Genomic DNA, 16669 nt, shown 5'->3' with positions numbered 1-16669 from the left:
AGAGGAGGTATCTGCTGAGTAAAACCTAAATGACAAGAGCAAGACTGCCATATAAAGAACCCAGGAGCAAGTTCTAGGCATGGTAACAGCAAAGGTGGCACAAAGGTCCTGAGGACAGTGCAGGTGAGGGAGGGCATGGACACATGGCCCCTTCTATTTCCTAGTGTGTCCTCCTGTTTCTACGCGTTGACCCACTCAATGTCTTTTCTGCTCAGCAGCCAGAGAATTATAAATCATATCCATCACTCCTCTGCTCAAAGCCCTCCCATGGCTCCCCACTGCCCTTGGAACAAAACTAGAAGCCCTCGCCATAGCCTATGATGCCTGCCTGGCTGGCCCCTGCGTAACGCTCTGCACTTTACCTCCTCCCTCAATCCACTTCATTCACTGGACCTCAACCACAATGGCAACCTGTCCCTCAGCAAACCCTGAGGAAAGACTTGGATTTGTTAAGTACCCCCTGGAAGTCTCCCCAGGGGTATGTGGGGGCACAGACAGGTCGGCTCACTGTAGCATCATTTCTGCAATCAAAAAAAAAAATCCAAAACAAATGTCCATCAAAACGTGACAGAATAATTATAGTTTATTCACACCAATGGGCAATATTGCAGAGATCTTTTTTCCAAAAAAAATTTTTTTTTTTACCACTAAGGACAGACAGTAAGGAATACATTTTATTTACTGGCCTTGACAAAGTGACCTTGACAATCCTTTGATGGACAAGGTCTCGGATCTCTCCCCTTGAACCTAGATAACCTTTATGACTGGCTTGAGCAATAGAATACAACAGAAATGATGTCATGTGATTTCTAAGATTCAGGAATAAAAATGCCTACACTTCAGCCTTGTTCACTTGGGACCCAGCCATCATGTTGTAAGGAATTTCAAACTGACCTGTATGAGCAGACCACTGTGTAAATATTCCAGGTGATAGCCCAGCTGGGCTCCAGCCAGCATCAATCACAAGACACAAATGAACGAAGATGCCTTCTGATGATTCTGACAGCCAAGATTCAAGTCGCTCAACTTTGAATTCTTCCCAGGTAGAGCTGCAGACAGCATGGAGCAGAGACAAGCCACCCCGTTGTGCCCTGCCCAAATTCCTGACTCACACAATCTGTGAGCATAATAAAAATGGTTGTTTGGAAAAGTTTGTTAACATACAATTGTTAATTGGAATACTAGTATATACATACATGTATATGTGGTAGAAATAAAAGTTTTACCAAACAATACTACCCTTACTACATGTTATACAATCTGATATTTTTATCATATTTTTTCCATTAAAAATAACTGCTATACACCCATAGCAGTATGATTCACAATGGCCAAAAGGTAAAGCAAGCCAAGTGTCCATCAATGAATGAATGGATACGCAAAATGTGGTAAATACACATGATGGAATATTATTCACCTTTAAAAAGGACATTCTGACACATGCTACAGTGTTGATGAACCTTGAGGACATACTGAGTGAAATAAGGCAGGCACAAAGGGACAAATACTGTATGATTCCACTTATATGAGGTCCCTAGAGGAGTCAAATTCATAGAGACAGGAAGAAGAATGATGGGTGCCAGGGGCTGGGGAGGGGAGAATGAGGAGTTAGTGTTTGCTGGGGAGAGAATTTCTGTTTTGTAAGATGACAAAGTTCTGGAGATCAATGGCGGTGATGATTACACAACGATGTGAACGTGCTTAATACCACTAAACAGTATGTTTAAAAATGATTATGATGGTAAGTTTTATGTGCATTTTGTCACAATTTTTAAAAATAATTTTTTAAATGAAAAAATTTTTGTGAATCATTTTTCCCTTAATTACAAACCTGGAAATAAATAAGTGCCGGTTGTAACTCACCTCACTGATTTCCTGAATCAATAATGGGCCCCATGACTCACAATGTAAAAAATACAGCTATACGGCATGTGTAATAAATCTACAGGGATCCATGTGGAAACATCTGGAAACATCTGGAAACCATGAGGTTAAGGGAGAAAAGTTGTAAACTAATACATTCCGGATGATCATTTATGTAAGCTGTTTAAATATAGATATTGTACATTGTTTCCACAGATTCCAGATAAGTAGTGAATGCATAAAGGCTGGTCCTATTAGAATAAACTAATTTCAAAATAATTGTTACTCCTGAGAAGGTCATGGAGGGAATGGGGTGGCATTTGTAGATGGAGGTCTTACTGTCATTGGAGGGTTTCTTGGTAAGGGTCAAGCTTTATCAAAAGGAATTAAAAAAAAAAAGATTCTGGAGCAATCGAGCCAAAGTGTTAATATTTGTTAAACCTGAGTGATGGCATAAGTGACTGTACTTCCTCTGTCCTTGTGAAATAATTTATTAACACTATAAATAAGAATGTATAAAGCATTCTGATATGCTTTATTGCATACTCTCTCGGATACGAAACTAAAACAAGTTGGGGGAGTGCTCAGAGAGGGAGAGACTGGTGGGGGAGTAAGACCGCGCACTGTAATCCTTTTTGTTGCTTGTATTTCCATTTTTAAATTGTGAAATATAATAAATCTACAGGAAAGTGCACAATCCATAGGCAGTTATTTACAGCTTAAAGAATAATTATAACTCAGGCGTCACTGTAGCTCAGATCAAGAAATAACACGGAATATAGTCCACTTAGAGAAAAACAAAAAGAACCAATTGCCCAGTTCAATGACCTGTTACAAAGTGAACCTCCCCTCCCAGCAATGGAACTACCACCCAGATGCCCCTCTCATGCCCAACAGAGGAGTCTGGTCCTGACTTCTAGAATGAAAAGAAATAGTTTGGCCCTACCTCCTTTGTTGCATATGTCTTTGAGACTCATCCATGTCGCTATGAGCAGCTGTAATTTCTGCTCTTGCATTCCTGTGTAGCATTGTTGGCTGAAACATCAAAATTTAGCTCTCCCTTCTACTCTGGATGGACCAGAGTGAGGGTTATTTCCAGCTTTGAACTGATATATATGATGTATATGGTACTTCTATGAACTACAAACATTCTTGTCCAGGATTCCTGGCTTACCAAGGAACTGCAATTTCCTTTCTTTTTCATTCTTTCTTTCTTTATTTTTTTGTGATAAAATATAACTAAAATTTACCATTTTAACCATTTTTAAGTGTACTGTTCAGTGGCATTAAGCACATTCATTCACAATGTTCTATAACCATCACCACGACCCTTCTCCAGAACTTGTTCATCTTCCCAAACTGAAACTGTCCCCAGTAAACACTAACTCCCCATCCTTCTCCCCCAGTCCCTGGCACTTTCTATCTCTATGAATCTGACTCCTCTAGGGACCTCTTATAAGTGGAATCATACAATATATGTCTTTTTGCGACTGGCTTATTTCATTCAGCACAATGTCTTCTTCCAGGTTCATCCATGTTGTAGCATGAGTCAGAATTTCCTACCTTTTTAAGGCTTTTAAAAATTGTTTTTTAAAAATACTGTTTAATTTCTGCACCATGATCAAACATTTTAAAATATAAAAAAACAAAAGGCATAAAGTAATTATTTACAATAAAATTTAAAATATTTGTACATAAATATCTTAATACTTACATAAAAATGTTTTAAATATATTTATTTAAAATAAACATCTAGGTAAGGTTTTAAGTAATTATTTAAAATAAAATGTATAATTAAGATTTTAAAAATTAAAAAGCATAAAATAAAGCAGAAAATGTTATGAACAATATTTAAATACATTTAAAATAAAACAAATATTTCGTCATTTTAGATTTTAAATATGTAAATTAAAACATAAAATATGTAGATTGTTTAAAATTGAAGTACTTAAATGTTCTAAATATTCAAAAGATCATTTAAAATAAATGTTAAATAAATTTAACATAAAAATTAAATGCTAAATATTCAAAATTAAAATACCGTTTTAACAAATAAGTGTTAAAATATCATTTTAAATTATACTTGAAGATGTATAAAAAATATATTACATCCCTCTTCTCCCCACTGCACAGAAGAACTGAGGCAGCAGGGAAACGCTTCGTCCCGCCGCCCCCTTGGGACCTCCCGCACAGGCAGCGTCGTGGCCAGCCCCGCCGGCCCTCAAGGACCCTGCACAGCCAAGATGGCGGCGCCCGTGCGGCAGGCGCGCCCCCTGTTTGGGCTGGCGGCGACGCTGGGCCCAGGCTCCCGGGGCTACCGAGCGCCGCCGCCCCCGCGCCACTCGCCGAGGCCCTGGTGGCCGGACCCGGAAGACCCACTGACTCCACGCTGGCAGCTGGGTCCGCGCTACGCGGCCAAGCAGTTCGCGCGGCACGGCGCCGCCTCCGGGGTGCCCGTCGGTTCGCTGTGGCCGTCGCAGGAACAGCTGCGCGATCTAGAAGCTGAGGAGCGCGAATGGCACCCGAGCCTGGCGGCCATGCAGGAGTCATTGCGGGTGAAACAGCTGGCTGAGGAGCAAAAGCGTCAGGCCAGGTGCGTGCATGCGGTCGGGCAGGCTCCGGGTTGTGGGCAGCGCCCTCCGTTGCTGGAGGGCCGAGTGGGTGAACTGTACCCCAACGGTGCATACTCCATCGGGCGCTTATGGGAGGGAGCAGTTTACATACTGTAGACTTACATGCATGCTTACATAGCTGCAAAATAGACTTCTGAGTATCAGTTCGTTTAGCAAATCTTTACTGAGCGCCTACTGTGTGCCAGGCCGCCTTGTACCAGGTGCTGGGAACAAAATAGAGGATCATTTCAAATGGCGACAGAGAACCATTAGGAAGATAAAACTTGGTGGTGTGCCGGAGAGCGTCTTTGGTTTAGGACTTAAACTTGATGTTTAAGCAAAGACCTGAATGACCAGATGTAGACATGGGGAGATCTTAGGGAGAGTGTTCTGGGTAGAGGGAACAGCTTGGTGCAAAGGCGGAGCTTTGAATGTGAAGCCAAGCTATCAATGACTGGGAAGAGTGGAAAGTGATGGGGTCTGGAATCAAGGGCAGAGGTGGAACGCAGAAACAGGTCTCAAAGATTAGACTTGATAGATGGAGGAAACACACCAGGGGAATCAGGATGGTGCCACCTCCTGGGAGGGGCCAGCCAAAGCAGGCAAGTTCAGGGAGCAGGCCACACATGTTCCTGGTGTTTAACGTCCTTGACCTCACAGCAGCTCCAAATGGGATCACCCTCATTTTATAGATGAAAAAGAAACTTGAGGCCTGGGAAGGTGGAGCCACCAGTCTATTCACTCAGTGAGCAGTGGAGTTGGGAATTCGTAAACCATCTCTCATCTCTGCCCCATCCCAGCTGAATAATCCTGTCGTGTAGCTTTAATTCTTCCAGTTTCATCTTTCTAACCCTTAATATGGGCTGTTAACTGATACCTACAAACTCATAGGATTGGAGGGAAAGGTCCAATTCATTTGCCTTCACTCCTGTGCCTAGAACTGGGCCCGGTGGTACATAGTCGGTGCTCAGTGATGTCTGTGGGATGGAGTGAGCTGCCAGGAATGGCCCAGCACTCAGATGGCTCAATAGACAACCTGGTGAAATATTGGAGTTTGCTCCTGGGGGTTACTGGGGCTTGGCTCTCTCATGCTCAAGGTCATACATGTTAGCTCATCTCTTCTGCCTGTTTCTTCACTTGTCAAGGACTTTTTCTGACATGAAATGGCTAAGATAAGTCTTACCAGCTTCTCATCTCCACAGAGGAGTTGGGAGGCAAGATGTAGGCAAAGACTTGAGGGTGGGATGTGGGTAGACAGGTGCTGCTCTGGCTGGTGTCACTGCCCTCACTGCCCACCCTCCTTTCCCTGCAGGGAGCAGCTCATTGCAGAGTGCATGGCTAAGATGCCACAGATGATTGAGAACTGGCAGCGGCAGCAACAGGAGCGCAGGGAGAAGGAGAAGGCAGACAAGGAGCGGCGGGCCCGATTGCAGGCTGAGGCCCAGGAGCGCCTGGGCTACCACGTGGACCCGAGGAGTGCCCGCTTCCAGGAGCTGCTACAGGACCTGGAGAAGCAGCAGCGTAAGCGCCTCAAGGAGGAAAAACAAAGACAGAAGAAGGAGGCACGAGCTGCCACAATAGCCGCTGCTGCAGCCCAGGACCCAGCAGCCTCTGTGCCACCCAGCTCCTGAGCTTTGTTCTTTCTCAATAAAACCTGCTGCCTGACAACTCCACCCCTGGAGAGCTCTGCGTCCTCTCTCAATGTGGCCATCCCTGGGCCCCCACCCTTCCCTGGCTCTGCTCACTCGGGGACTCTAGGCCATGCCAACTAACTGGGGCTTCAGGGGCAGAGAAAGGGGGTATGCAATGGGGAAATAATGGAGGAGCAGATGGCAGACGACAAGGAGGCTTCTGTTTACCAACATTAATCTCTAGTAATTAGCCAATTACCAGGGGAAAAAGTGTAGCCAAAACAGACTGGTGATGATGGTGGGGGGCAGGGAGAAGCAGACCTTCCAAGGCCAAGCTGGAGCTGGGGCCCACTGCCTGGGAATGCGACAGCTTCCAAGGCAGGAGGATACACTGGGAGCCCCAATCTGCAGAAGCTGACAAACCATTCTGCCCCTTGGCATTCCCATATCACCTGTGCCCAACTAGCCCCCAGAGCCAAGTGAGCTGGAGTGGGAAGCCCCAGCAGGCACAGACCACAGGATGGGCTTTTAAAACTTTATTCACTTCAAAACCTTTATCAGAGACACGGTTCTGTTCTGGGGTGGGGGTGGCCTTGACTTCTAGAACAGCTCTGATGTTACCCCTTCCTTAGGACAAACCTGGCCGCCTCCTCCCCAGTGAAGGGATGCAGGCTGGAAGCCAAGACCAGACTGCAGAGTGGGACTTGGGTCTCTGACTGCTCACCCCAGATGGAAAGATTTGGACCACTCCAATGGAGGATCAAAGTTTGGGGCTCTGGCTTCCCGTCACCCTGAAAGAGGGTGGGGGTGGTCTCAGGCTTTGGGGGATGGGGAAGCAAGCAGCCGCCTCTCCATCTGGCTGCAGGGAGCTGGGACAGAGGCCAAGAGGGGCCCATCTGTCACCTCCGGTCCTGCCAGCTCCTTGAAGCAGGCTGGGGTGGGGGATGGGAGGACAGCTGTCTGGCCCAGGTCTTCTCAGGCCAAGATGGGAATGGGGGCCATTTGAGGAGGGTGGAAATTGAGGTGTTTTTTTTCTGTTTTTTTTTTAAGGTTTTTGATTTTTTTCCACTTCTTAAATAAACATGAATATATATATATATTTTTTCTTTTATAAAACTTTTTTGGAGTTGGGGTTAGGGGTGGGGCGGTAGGCAGCCTGGCCTCCCGGCATTACTCGTCATCAAAGTTCTGACTCAGGAGAAAGTTGGCAGCCAAGTTCTCGTTTTTTTCACAGGCGAAGTAGGCCTGAATCACCAGACTCTCTGGGAAGCCCAGGGCCTTCAACTGTGGGAAGATGAGCAGGTATAAGTAGGGTGTGAGAGCCCGCCCTCAGCACCTCAGTAGTTGGGCTGCCCCTCAGCCAGTCCTCTTACCCTTTCTATAGCTTCTTTCTCCTGCGGCGTCACCTGGATGTAGTTCATTTGCGGGGCCTCCTCGCCTATGGCACCCACCTCACCCTCCACATCTGAGATGTCTGCTAGCTCCCCAGGAGGCTCATTCAGCATCTGAATAAACTGCTCCTGGTGCCGGCTGATTTGCTGTGGGAAACGAGAGCAAGGCACAGTGACCCACAGACCTTACTTTTTCATTCACTCAGCAAACGTTTAGAGGGTGCCTATTCAGGCCAAATATCAACTCAGGTAGTAGACACAGACCCTATCTTGGTGAAGCCAATGTTCCAGAGTGGGGAGATGGACCATAAACAACTAAACAAATGGACATTTACAATGTAAGTACTGGGCCTGGCATACAGTAGGGCAGACATTGGGCTAAGAAAGACACTTCATGCCAGGAGAGAGGGAAGTTTCCTCCAGGTAGAACAAACAGCAAGTGCAAAGGCCCGGGGATAGGGATGCATCTGGCAAATCACTTAGACAAGATCTGAGTGGCAAAACCAAGTAAACAAGAGACGGACAAAATAGCAGAAAATAAGATCAGAGAGGACAGGAACCTTACCTATTTTCTTCTAGTGCCTTCTAGTGAGATGGGATACCACAGTGGTAATAGGTAAATCTGTATACCTTTTAAAAACAATCCCTCTGGATGTTGCCTCTGGGAGTTCTGATACAACTTTCTCAGACTTTTGTGTACATCTGACACTTTTTGTATCAAAGAAAAAAAGTGCTTTTTCAGGACTCTAGCTCCTAATGGAGAATGGAGCATGGAGGCTGTGAAGAAGTAGAAGCCTGGGCAGTGGCTGCCAAGCAACCAGGTATGAGATGAGGTACCAGCCATGGAGATGAAGTGTAGGGCTGGGCTGACTGAGATGTTCCAGAAATAGAACAGAAATGACATATGATGGATGACGCCAGCAGACCTCCAGGGCCTAGGGCTCAAGCAACCCTAGGCTAGTCCTTGTGGGCCAAAGAGAACTGAGAGGTTTGTTCTGAAACCTTAGATGTCTGTAAAGCACTTTCATGGAGGTGACAAATCAGCCATAAAAGAGCATGGCATCCAGAGGTCTGGGCAACCAGGGGTCACCACAGACTGAAGGCCCCAGGACAATATGTGGGGAAAACTGGGTATAGAAAAAGTACCTAGCATCTAGAAGAGATGAACAGGAGCCCACAAAGGACCGAGAAGTGGGGAGGAAAGCAATAGACACTGGTTCCTAAACCAGGAGAAGCAAGCCTTCACAGAGGACCCAGAGGTCTCCTCACACCCAGGAGCCAGTATCCCTCTGCCTAGGAACCTTCCAAGGCAGGACTGGATCTTGCTGAACATGGTCCCAGAGCCAACTGGGGCACAGCGATCCTGGACACTGCCATATAACTCTGTGAACATTTACGAGCCAAGCCACAGTCAGAGTCACAAGACACAGAAGGCAGAGCACAGAACACAGAGATTGGAGGCAGAAGATGCCCCACTGCCCAAGCCTCTAGTGCTTTCTTCCACAAAGGCATTAACAGCACCCATCCCTCAGAGAGGTTGGGAGGATTACATAAAATGGTGTAGGTCATCAGGTCACAGGGAGCAGCAGAGGGCTGTCGTTAGTCCCACCTTCCAAGTAGAGTGGAACACCTATGTACGGTGCTGGGCCAGGCTTAGGGGCTATGGCTCTCACAGGGGAAGGGAGGTGGTGTCCATGCTGGCTCCCTCTACCCCCAGGGCCACACCTGCAAAAGCTGTGGATTCTCCTGGCCCAGCTGCTGGAGCAGTGCAGGCAGAAGCGCCGGGTTCTGCTGAATCACCTGCCGCATGTTCTGGAACTGGGGTTGGTCCCGCAGAAACTCCAGGGGGTTCTCTCCCGCTGACAGGAGAAAGGCAGGTGGTTAGACCCCAGGCTGGGCTCCCAGAAGCGTGGGGGCTGGGAGGGAGAGGAGTCATGTCTTGACAGCAGAAACCCCACATGCATACCTCCCAACTCACTCACCTGCTTCTGTAGCTGGCTGCTCGGACACCTGGCTCTCCTGGACAGAACCATGTTCTGGCTCGGGGCTCCCAGGAATTCCCTGTCAGGGGTCCTATTTAGTTCTAATGCACAGACCACCCGCTGCCTCCCTCCTGCACACTCAGCTCTGGCAGGAGACAGGTGAGACGTCAGCCCCGCCCTCCACGGGCCCACCTCTCTGCCCATGTCTGGCCTCCTACAAGAAGCCTTTCCTGGCTGGTACCATGACCCAAAGGCTTCGGGGGGCAGGGTTTGTCTTCCTGACCACCCATCAGGGTGCTGAAGCCCAGGTATTCCTTGAAAGCCTCCCAAGGAGGCAGCAGCCCCACCTCACCGTGAGCAGATACTCCACGGCTCGGTGGGGGTTGTTGTAGCTGGCTCTCAGGGCGGCCACGACCCGTTCCCGCTCATAGCCCATGGACATGATCTCCGTCAGCATCGTCTCATACTCAGAGCCAGTCACTGTGGAGGGAGCAGCAAGGCCTGGGTCACCAGGGAGAGGAAAGGGCAGCACCCAGGCTCTCCCGAACCCACACAAGGCCCATCTGATGGCTGGGGCACCCAGTCACTTCTGCCCCAGGGACCACCCACCCACCTAGTGTGGAGGCCGCGTCTTCCTCTCGCCCGCTGCTACCTGAAGAAGGAACAGAGCTGCAAATTCAAGAGAGAGAAATCGGACCCTGGCTTCTGGCGGCTTGCCCTCCCCCTGGGTACATGGGGCCACATATGTGGGTGCTGCAATGTGTTGGGAGGACAGGGCCCAAGCTGGGGCTGCTGCTCCCTGCCTTACCCTGACACAGACTCCGGGGATGTCGTGGGGACCGATTCCTCCGATGGGCTCTTGTCTTCTCTGGCGGTAGGTGGGGAATGGGACATGCCTGAAGCAGGGGCTGGCGAGAAGGACGTGGAGGACTCTGGAGCAGCAGTGGGTGAAGCCTCTGGGGGTACTGATGTGCCTGGGCTGGTTTTAGCCTGTGACACCCAGAATAAGGGAGCAGGCCTCAGTATCCCTATCAAGCCCCAACATCCAGCCACGTTTTAACCCCGCCCTGTTCACGGCTAATCTCCCCAAGGCACAGAGGCTCTTGCCAGCTCTCTAACTAATCCACATACCCTCCCAACCAGCACACTTCACCCACCTTGGTCACCATGACAACCACAAAATTCTTCTCATCTATGCGATAGTCCCTGATAGGGACATCATCACTCAGGATCTTGCCAGCATAAATGAGTTTCTGTCCAGCCACGGGGAAGGCATCACGTCCCTTCTCAGCTTCTATCTTCTCCTTTAGCACCTTCACCTAGAGAGAGTAGTCATTGCAAAACCCAAAATTCTCATTCCCCTCTAGCTTGGGGGTGGGGGGAGGGGGAAGGCTGCAAGCCCTGATGACAAAGAAGCCAAGCATGCTAGATTCATATTCAAGCATGCTAAATTTGAGTTCATTTGATCATCCCAACATTCAAAATGAGTATTTACTGAACACTTATAATGTGTCAGGCAGTGCTTCAGCGAAGACAAAGCAAGACAAAACAAGGAACAAAACATAGACCCTGCTCTCATAAATGACACTCACGTGAAAGAAAAAGAAACAAACTTCAGGTAATGTAAAGTATTATGAAAAATAAGACATGATAAAGAGAAGTAGAAGAGTGTCTCATTCCACACTGCAGATAGCAATCAGCTTTTACTGAGAGCATCTAAATGGATAGAGCCATCTTTAATATATGCGAACCACACCTTTAAAGCCTCACAATAACTGTATGGAATAAATACTAGTAGTCTCATTTCATATTTAAGAAAATAGAGGCACTGAGAAGTTGAGTAACTTCCGCAAAGTCAAACTGTTGAGCAGGTCAAAAGACCTGTTTCCTTTTCAACAAAATGTGTACGTCAATGTCTCTATCATGGGTAGTCGTGCAAAAAATTGTCAATAGACAGGTAGGCACTTAATACGTTTGTTAGATCCTAAGTTCTTTTCAGCTAAAAAGATACAATAACATTTAGACCATGGGTTCTAACATAAGGGAGAACCGAGTTTGAATCCTAATTTTGCCATTACTTGCTGTAGGTAACTGTGGCAAAAGTTCCTTAACTCTAGGTTTCCGCATCTGTAAAGTGGGGAGTCAGCCCCTAAATGAGAAACTTATTTTGAAGATTTATTAAGATAACAAAAGTAAAACCCTCAGCGATTAGCAAAGAACAAACGACCAACAAATACGGACCACTGAAACTCAGACCAATTATCATTATCGTCGCTGCCATCATCAGTCGGCATCCCCGGGCCACTACTCCCAGATTTGGCCACCAACGTCCGGAGATGCCTGCAAAGCTGGGAACCCAGGCGCCCCGTCCCAGAGAGCGCGGCCCAGCGGAGCATCTGAGCCTGTGGCTCCCGCACCCCGCGAGAACGCTGACATTGGAGCCGGGGCCTGGCAGGCGCTCCGGGGGTGGGGCTTCGTCCGGGGAACGACCCTTGAGCGCGGTCAGGGACTAGGCCGGGGACCATTGGGGGGAAGGGGTCTCCCGGAATGTCAGACAGGTTGGGAGGGGTGAGCTGGGCCCGAACCGCGCTAACCTCCCAGCTCCTCTCGCCGGGATCCCGGCCTCCCCGCCCCCACCCCAGCCCCGGCACCCGTCACTCCCGCCCCCGGGCTCTAGCCTGGCTCGCACCGTCTCGTCAAGCTCCATGCGGATCTTAAAGGTCTGCTGCTGCAGCGTTTTGAGTGTGATGGTGACGGCCATGGCGGGGCCCGAGCGACGCGGCGGCCCCGGGATCCTCACACAACATGCAACTCACGCCGCCGCCATCTTAGCGCCCAGCCGCGCCGCGCGCCGACCGCTTCCGGGGCAGGCGCTGCGCGCGTCCACTCTCAGAACGCGTGACCTGCGCGCCCCCGCGCCCCGCCCCGAAGGCCTTCGTGGGCATGCGCACGAGAACGCCCTCGGGCCAGGCGTGCGCAGAGTAAACTCTGCTCGCAAAAATGGGAGGGTGCTTGTCCCTAAATGCGCACACCCGTCACGTGACTGCCTACAAGTGACGCCATGCCCGTTAGCGGTGACGTCATGCGGCCACAAAATGGCTCCGAAGTACCCCCTTTTACTTTGTTATGAATTTCGTTTCTTTACAACGTTGAACAAAAATTTTCATGTGCTCGTTATAGATACTTGTATTTATTCAACTTTTTTGCACGTTCCAACTGAGTTTTATTCTGGTCCAGCCACTCTGGCAGGAACCCTGTCAGGCCCCGAAAGCAGAAATTACTCAAGACTAGAAAAGATATTTGAAAGGTCACCAACAATAAAAAAAAAATGAAAATTCTAAAAGACACAGTTGACTGTGAAAGCAAGAACAAGGGGCCATGTTGTGGCCTCATTCATTCATTTCTGAGGGAGATGGATTTTTTGGAATGATCCTACAGTTCAAGTTCTTAGGTCTCCCATCTTTGCCACTCCTTCCCTAACCACTTTGTTCGTGCCACTATACCAGTCTGACCCAAAAAGTATTTTAAAATGTTAACTTTAAGGCTTCTCTACATTGACTACAGAATTCTCTCCATACCAATCCAGGAAGCTTCCCAGAGGGGTGGGGCTGGGCCACAGGCGACATCCAAAGAACAAAGACTTGGGGGTTGCTGGCCAAAGCTGAAGAGGGTGTTTGGGGGGACTGGATGGAGGTTAGGCTGGGCTTATCTCCCAGCTATTGGGTGGAGACCCCTACCCCGCCCAGGATCCTGAACTGACCATTATCTCCCACCAAACCTACTCTTCTCACCATTCCCATCCAAGCACTCACCTAGGCCTGGCACCAGTCACTTGACAACTCAGGCAATGCCCAGCTGTAACAAGGTCCTGCTGCTTCTGCCTTCACTGCATGCCCTGATCCTAGTTTTCACCAGGATAGACCAGTCCACTTGTCTTTCTCCTACAATAAGGTCATCAGCTGCAGATCACCTATTTGACTTCAGTGGCAGTGTTGTGGACCCCAAAAGAGTAGGCCTAGCCCGTTCAAGAGCCCAAGACCACCTCTGCCACCATGTCTGCACCAACTCAACCTTTGCACCCTCCTTTGGGGTTACCTCCCCCTTCAAGAAATTTAAATTCCAACTTAGCCACTTAGACCATTGGTAAGTTATATATCTTATTTCCTTAATTAGGCCAGGAATTAATAGCTTTTACCACTGGGTGTTATTAAAATTTTTAAATTGTGCTATTGGCTCTATGTAGTCTTGCTCCATTATAGGTATAGAGATAAATATGTTCCATGTAAAATACAGTATGAATGGTGTCTTAAGGTATGGGTTTAAATCCCTGACCCACCTCTCATAAGTTCTGGACTTGTCTTCCCATCAAACTGAATTGGTAGTAGAACCCAAACTCACCAGTCCAGTGCAAGGACTCAGTAATACATGAGAGTATTTGTTAATGCATTTACTTTCTCTTCGACTGCTTTGTGGGGGTAAATAAAGGCCTCTAACATTATGGGACATTTGACCAACACTTTAAAAAAGCCTTACTCAAGAGACATCCCCTAAGAAAAGGCCACCTTTGGTTCCCTAATGTGTACCCTCCCCCAGAAGAAGACATGAGAAGAAGACACAAAACTTAATTTAATAGAAATTTTGTTTGTAGTTCTTACATTCTCAGTGTGAGCTGAGCTGGAACCCACTGCCCCACCCAGAAGCGGCGCAGTCTTGGAGGCAGGGGAGAAAGGGAGGGGGTGAGGGTTGGGGTGGGTGGACAGAGCTCGGGCCTCATTCTTCTTCAGTGCTGGGAGGCTGGGCACCACCCTCTTTTCCTGCCCCCGCCCCCAATTTGGGATCCAGCAAGGAGAGTAGATGGAATCTTGGGCCTGGGGCTTCTCCTCGATAGCCCCTATTCCCCTCAGGTTGTAGGGGAACTAAAAGATCTGAGAAGAAAAGGGAACAGAGAAAGACAAATATGTCAAGAAAGATGAGGGCCAAGGGTGAAGGCTGAAGGAGAGAAATCAGTCAAAACATCAGTTAAAAAAAAAAAGCGGGGAACAAAAAAAATCCACCCCAAATGTGAACCCGCTTGAAAAAAAGGAAAGTTCTCCAGTCTCATAGAGACATTATTTGGCGCGGCTGGCTCTTCCGCCGGAGCGCTCAGGCCTCAGTCCAGCCCTGGAAGGCTCGGTGTGGCCCCTACAGCTCATCCTTGGCCTGGCCAGCGGCAGCATCTTCCTCCTCTTCCTCTTCCTTATCATCCTCGTCCTCTTCATCTTCATCCTTATCCTCGTCATCGTCCTTGTCTGCCTCTTCCTCCTCCTTACGCTTCTTGTCCTCCTCCTCCTCCTTCAGCCTCTGCTCTTCATCCTGCTTGTCCTTCATTTGCTTTTCTGCCGCCTGCACACAGAGCACACACTCAGGGTCTGGCTTCCACCCAGCAGCCCTACCCGCCCCAGTCCAGGACTGGGAAGACTGGACCCTGGCCCCACCTTTGTGACACCCCACGTCTCGTTGCCAAACTCCTCAGCATACGCCTCGTCGTTGGTGATGAGGAAGTTGTCGAAGATGGTACCAGACTTGACCTGATGGTGGGAGTGGATGGGGGTGGTCAGAGGGGACATCCCATGGCCCTGGCCTTGGGCTTCATAACCACTGTACAACGCCACAGCCTTAACACTGCTGTTAAAAAACGGGCTGTGTTCAAACCCAAGCTCTGCCCTTTCCTGCCTATATGACTCTGGGCTAGTGACTTTCTGCACCTCAGTTTCTTCATTTGTATAACAGAGTCTCACCCCTTGGTTCAAATATTTTCCCAGCACCTACTACTGTCCTAGGCACGAGAGGTATGTCAGCGAAGCCAATTTTCTAATGGGGCCATCTAATCATCTAGGTTGTTGGGGGCGGTTAATGAGTTGATTCGCATAAAAGTTCCTGGGGGAGTGCCTAGCATAGTACATAGAACCTCAAAGAGCGTGCTGTGAGAACTCCAGAGACAGACCAGGAAAATTCTTCAGAAAAAGCACCATTTGGGGGTCAGACCTACCTAGGGTTGAATCCTACCCCTGTCCCTTTCCTCCTGGGTGACCCTGAGCACTTGAGGTCCCCTAGGGATCCTCCTGTTCCCTCCATGTCTCACCTGCCAGAGGTCTAGGCCCAGCACAGCAAAGTTTTCATAGGCATAGATGTTGCTATCAGGAGAATACTCAGGGTTGTCCACCTCTGGGTGGATCCAAGTGCCCTTGTAATCCGGGTTGTCTATCTGCCGGGGTTTCCACTCACCCTGCGAAAGGAGAAGGGAACTAGAGGTGAGCGGAGGTCAGCATGCGCTCCACTGTGCATATCTGCCCTGCTAGAAACCCCAGACCCACCTTGTATTCTGGGTTCTGAATCACTGGTGGTTCCCACTCTCCATCCATCTCTTCATCCCAGTCCTCGGGCTTCTTAGCATCGGGGTCAGGGATGTGCTCAGGCTTGTCCCAGTCCTGAGGATATACCAGAAGATCAGAGGCAGCTCAGCTGTCCACCACCTTTCCATGGTGGAGAGTCCCTGCGCAAGTACCAACCTCAGGTTTGGAGTCTGTGGGGTCATCAATCTTGGCTCGTTCATCCCAGTCTTCGGGCTTTGAAGCATCAGGATCTTTTATCTTCTTGGGTGGCAGAAAGTCCCAGTCGTCCTCCAAAGAGCCTGATTCTACTTGGCTGTTATCAATCTTCACCTCATAGGTGTTATCGGGCCGCACGATCAGTGTGTACAGGTGTGTGAATTCATCATCCTGAAGAGGGAAGAAGGTGAGTGGCCCCGCCCACCAGGATGGCCTCTGAGCCTCCCCAGGCAGCCATTTGTCACCACCCCAGGCACACCTTGCAACGGATGTCCTTATTGATCAGCACGTTCTTGCCCTTGTAGTTGAAGATAACGTGAACCTTCTTGGTGCCAGGGCCACAGATGTCAGGGCCTAGGTGAGAAGCAGATCCAGAGGCTGCCTGTCCACCAATGCCAGGCCCCCCCCCAACTCTTTATAAAAGGAAGACCTGATTCCTAAACTCAGATCTGTAAAGACTTAAAAGACAGGATTCAGATCTTATCTCTAGGAGGCAGTGAGTGGAGCCTTAAAATAAAATCCATGGTCTAAACTCAGTATCCTCACTTGTAAAATTGAAAATAACATAATAAAACCACACAAATTAACAGCCTCAAACCAACA

At 48.7% G+C, this 16669-nt stretch overlaps 3 protein-coding genes across 3 annotated transcripts in view; 1 reads left to right on the top strand and 2 right to left on the bottom strand.

Moving 5' to 3' along the window:
* Nucleotides 1-4070: 4070 nt before the first annotated feature.
* Nucleotides 4071-6148, top strand: GADD45GIP1 (GADD45G interacting protein 1). Its single transcript, XM_006918743.3, has 2 exons — nt 4071-4456; nt 5788-6148. The coding sequence occupies exons 1-2, from the start codon at nt 4107-4109 to the stop codon at nt 6104-6106; spliced, it is 669 nt and encodes a 222-aa protein (XP_006918805.1). The 5' UTR covers nt 4071-4106; the 3' UTR covers nt 6107-6148.
* Nucleotides 6149-6627: 479 nt separating this feature from the next.
* On the bottom strand, nt 6628-12348 carry RAD23A (RAD23 homolog A, nucleotide excision repair protein). The gene is made up of 9 exons (XM_006918742.2): nt 12169-12348; nt 10637-10798; nt 10288-10469; nt 10093-10148; nt 9832-9959; nt 9480-9558; nt 9223-9356; nt 7480-7644; nt 6628-7390 (listed from the first exon to the last, which is right to left on the bottom strand). The coding sequence occupies exons 1-9, from the start codon at nt 12238-12240 to the stop codon at nt 7277-7279; spliced, it is 1092 nt and encodes a 363-aa protein (XP_006918804.1). The 5' UTR covers nt 12241-12348; the 3' UTR covers nt 6628-7276.
* A 2068-nt stretch (nt 12349-14416) lies between these two features.
* Nucleotides 14417-16669, bottom strand: part of CALR (calreticulin) — a 3455-nt gene continuing 1202 nt past the window's right edge. The window contains exons 4-9 of the mRNA XM_006918741.3: nt 16326-16420; nt 16028-16237; nt 15833-15946; nt 15601-15744; nt 14954-15046; nt 14417-14861 (exon numbers count right to left, since the gene is read on the bottom strand). Of these exons, the coding sequence (XP_006918803.1) occupies nt 14661-14861; nt 14954-15046; nt 15601-15744; nt 15833-15946; nt 16028-16237; nt 16326-16420 (857 nt within the window). The 3' untranslated portion in view covers nt 14417-14660. The remainder of the gene's footprint in view (nt 14862-14953; nt 15047-15600; nt 15745-15832; nt 15947-16027; nt 16238-16325; nt 16421-16669) is intronic.

This window comes from Pteropus alecto, unplaced genomic scaffold (genome assembly GCF_000325575.1).
Source record: "Pteropus alecto unplaced genomic scaffold, ASM32557v1 scaffold388, whole genome shotgun sequence".
NCBI lineage: Eukaryota > Metazoa > Chordata > Mammalia > Chiroptera > Pteropodidae > Pteropus > Pteropus alecto.
The sequence above is the reverse complement of the archived record's forward strand: the minus strand, read 5'-3'. Positions and strand labels throughout refer to the sequence as shown.